This window comes from Lathyrus oleraceus, chromosome 6, assembly GCF_024323335.1.
Source record: "Lathyrus oleraceus cultivar Zhongwan6 chromosome 6, CAAS_Psat_ZW6_1.0, whole genome shotgun sequence".
NCBI lineage: Eukaryota > Viridiplantae > Streptophyta > Magnoliopsida > Fabales > Fabaceae > Lathyrus > Lathyrus oleraceus.
In genome coordinates, this window is record NC_066584.1 from 173,609,403 (window position 1) to 173,613,633 (window position 4,231).

Genomic DNA, 4,231 nt, shown 5'->3' on the forward strand with positions numbered 1-4,231 from the left:
AATGAAGTGTAAACCATAATCCCATGCCTCCAGGAAAAATGAAGGGTAGGTTTTGGGGTATTACAGATAAGTAGTATAGAGCGAGAAGCCCAATACACAGGCTTAGAGAGTTCACCTAAGATAGGAGGGCTATTCGTATTGACCCGTCAGACGTAGTTGTCTTGAAGGGGAGGTACGAAGACCCTGCTTGGAGTGGATTCTTTTTGGAGTTTGGTTAGCACGTGAGTCACTTTCTCGTTGACGACCATTATTCCGAAGAGGGTCCATGACTCCGAGGACCTTTGGACAATCCTTGGCTTTTGAAGTTGAAGGAAACTTCACTTAGAGGAGGTCATCCCAAAAGGGTTGTTGGCCCACAAGTATTTTGTGTCGACGATGACACTTTCGCCTCATGACCCGTGAATCTAAGCAACTTCAGAAATCTTAGTACTCACCTCATGAGGGTATATGGGTTTCTTGTAGGGAAACTTAACCTCAAACACACCTTGAATCTACAGTGATCATGTCCTCTTGTAGCATATGCATTCATAACATATTGCATTGTGCATACATACATTGGGCCTTATTCTTGGGGAACCCTAAAGGTTTGTGATTGTGCAGTGAGCATTCCAAGATGGGCTCAGAAAGAAGTAATACCCCCCACTCAAGTTCAAGCTTCCTAGAGTGGACACCCTGATAACTCTCCGTAACAAGGTGACTCCTTGCAAGAAGAACAACTTCATCTGCAGATATGGGCGGATCCTCGATCTCATTACTACTCTGATAGAAGTATCGACTTTGGTGGCCTTATCCCAGTATTATGATCTACCTCTAAGATGTTTCACGTTCCAAGACTTCCAACTGGCTCCAACTATTGAAGAGTATGAGAGACTCCTAGGTTGGTACGTGAAGGACCACCCTCCATTCACTAAGTTGGGCGAACCATTGATGCCTGAATCGGTCACTGAAGCACGTCATCTACCTATTGAAGAGGTATCCCTTGGTCTGGGACCAAGGGGGTTTGCTAGAAAGTTCTTGGAAGAAAAGGCGTGGGCCTTGGAGAAGGAGGGGAAATGGCTTCCTTTCAGTGCCATCCCTGCTCTACTGATTTATGGAGTCGTCCTGTTCCCAAATGACGACGACTACATAAGCCACTCCATCATCAGTGTGTTCGTGTCTGGGAATCCTGTCCCTGCATTGGTGTCTGATGTGTATTACTGCTTGCACACTAGGCATGAGAAGAGAAAGGGCGTCGTTTTGAGCTGTGCTTCCTTGTTGTATACTTGGCTCATATCTCATATGTCTCAAAAGGGGCCTTGGGTGGACTTCCTGAAAGATTTGAGGTGGTCCCAGAAGTTTGCTTCTCTCACCTCCAAAGCTTTAGTGTGGTACCTTCCTGCCTCCGACGTAGAGCAAGTGATCATGAGCTATGGAGACTTCCTGAACGTGCCACTCATGGGTCCACGAGGTTGCATCAATTACAACCCTCTGTTGGCCCTGAGGCAATTGGGATACCCGATGGAGAATGAACCAAGAGTTGAACTACTGAAGGACTTCATCTTGCTTGATGTGGGAACAAAGAACCCGACTCTGTTGTAGAGGGTTAAGAGAGCTTGGACCTAGATTCATCACAAAGGAAAAGAGCTAGGCAAGTGTGATTGCCGAGCTAAAGAGTCGTACCGCCAATGGGTGGTGCAAAGGGCTAAGGAAGTCAAGATGCCATACAGTGTGGATGTCCCGATTCCTCCTCCAGAACCAGAACCAGTGCATGCTTCTAAGGAAGAAGTGGATGCACTGAAAGCAACTATCGCACAGTTGACCAAAGAAAATGAGGACTTGCGATCGAAGCTCCATGCATTGGATAGAGACCATGCTAGGCTGAAAAGGAAGAGTGAGAAGGACCTTGAGCTTTTGGCAGAAAGCATAAAGAAGGCTAAAATTGAGGAAGATCTCAAAGAGAAGTACCAAGAGGGTTTGGCTCAAGCGGATATGGGGTTGAGTTCTCTCCGTAAACAGCTGAGACAGACAGAGAAAGACCGAGGGGACAACCACCATTGGTTCGAGTTGGCTGTCAAGGAGAAAAAATTATTGAGAGATGTGACTGACATGGAGATTCAGGATCTCAAGCTGGCTCTCCGCGAGGCCAAGGCCAAGATAGAGGTGGAACGTCGCCTCAAAGAGGAGGCAATAAGGGTTTCCTATGTTACCCCTCAAATATGGATGGAGAAGTGCCACCAGATTGAGATTTCCATTGCAACTCTCGAACACTAGAAAGGTCGTTTTTCTGCTTTGAAGAATGAGAGTTTGGGTTGGCTCAAGGAGAAGACTAAGATGAATAGCCTTCTTGACACCTATGCCGGATCTATCAACCTGTTGCAACCTGCAACCGCTCTATACTCCGATTCCTCTACCTTTGCGACCGAATGATGAAAAGGTTCAAAGTTGAGTTGAAGGAGATGAAGGAGAGAAAAGCAAAACGTGTCATTTGAGCATAGATCCATGTTTTCTTTTCCATGTTTTGAATTACTTTACTTGATACCTTTGCAATTGTAATCTCAAATTCATGAATAAAATTGCTTGATTTGAGGGAAGTCGGTGTTCCAAATTTTTATGTTATTTTATAATGCTTTACTGTCACATCATGAATCGTATAAGGGTTCCCCGAGAATGAAAAAAATGAACATGCATCATGCATCGATCATTCACCCATGCATTTCATAATACACCCAGTTGGTCTCACCATTATTTTGGATTTTCATTCAGTATCTCTCATCGCCAAGCTGACTTCCCACTTCTACAACACCCGAGCTAAGCAAAAGATAGATATGGAAAGGATTGAGCAAAACCAGACTGCCATGCAGGAGAAGATGGCTCAAGTGAGAGCCCAACTGGGGCAACTCATGGACATCATGCAGAACATCATCCATCGACAAGAAGAGAATCTCCAGGCTAAGCCAGGGACCAATGTCAACATGAATGTTGCTAATCCTATCATAGGGAATGGGATCCCGGTCATCAATCAGGCCCATGTGGAAGGGATGCCTAACAATCCAAATGATGCCCACACTTACCATGTCCCTATCCAGGGAGGTTCCCAAGCTGGTACAGAAGACCATGATGGAGACTTCTTCATGCCTAGGAATGAGTCAGTGTATGAACCTTTCGGGCCACATCAAAATGAACTTGAAAGGAAGCTCAAGATGATGGATGAAAGAGTCCGAGCCATTGAGGGCCCTAACACCTTCGGGCTGGAGGCTGCTGATATGTGCTTAGTCCCAGGGATCAAGATCCCAGCTAAGATCAAGGTACCTGCTTTCGAGAAATACCAGGGAAACACCTGCCCCAAGACCCATGTCAGGTCTTACTGCAGGAAAATGGCTGCGTATTCAAGACAGTCTCAGCGGAGCATCCCTCGAATGGTACATGCAGCTTGAACGCTCGCATGTACGTTCTTGGAGAGAGTTAGTTGAAGCTTTCTTGAAGCACTACCAGTATAACACTGACATGGCGCCGAATAGAACGCAACTCCAGAGCTTGATTTAGAAATCCGAAGAATCCTTCAAAGAATACGCACAACGTTGGAGGGACCTAGGTGCTAGGGTCCAACCACCTATGCTTAAGAAGGAGATGGTTGATATGTTCGTGGGAACACTTCAAGGCCCATACTATGAGAAACTGGTAGGGAGTACATCGGCTGGGTTCTCTGATCTGGTCGTTGTTGGCGAAAGAATTGAAAGTGGTGTAAAGGCCGGAAAGATCCCGAACCCCGCTAATGTTGCCAGTGGGGCGAAGAAACCTTACAGTGGTTTTCCCAAGAAAACAGAGGGAGAGACCAACGCCGCATCAACCTCCAAAGGGAAGGGTAAGGCTTACTGAACCCCCTATTATCAGGTCACAGAAGTGACTCCCAACCACTACCAACCACCCACATACGCTATTCCTGCCGCTCCACAGCAAGTCCCTGGCCAGCCGCCTGCTCAGTACCAGCAGCCGTACGCCCCCGGGCCGAACAATTATCAGCAATACCCACGTGGCCAACAACGTCCCAGAAGACAAGAGAGGAGACTCGATCCTCTTCCTATGAGCTGCAGTCAACTACTAAACCATCTGTTGAACTGTTCTCTTATCAAGCTCAGGGAAGTCAGGCCTCCGCCGTCCCCACTCCCACTGGGCTACGATGCAAACGCACGATGCGAGTTCCACACTGGGGCACCCGGCCATACTCTTGATAACTGTAAAGCGTTCAGGTATA

At 47.0% G+C, this 4,231-nt stretch overlaps 1 protein-coding gene across 1 annotated transcript; it reads left to right on the forward strand.

The window, feature by feature from the left end:
* Positions 1-2,804: 2,804 nt before the first annotated feature.
* On the forward strand, positions 2,805-3,413 carry LOC127094611 (uncharacterized). The gene has a single exon (XM_051033421.1). The coding sequence runs from the start codon at positions 2,805-2,807 to the stop codon at positions 3,411-3,413; it is 609 nt and encodes a 202-aa protein (XP_050889378.1).
* The last annotated feature ends 818 nt before the right edge of the window (positions 3,414-4,231 follow it).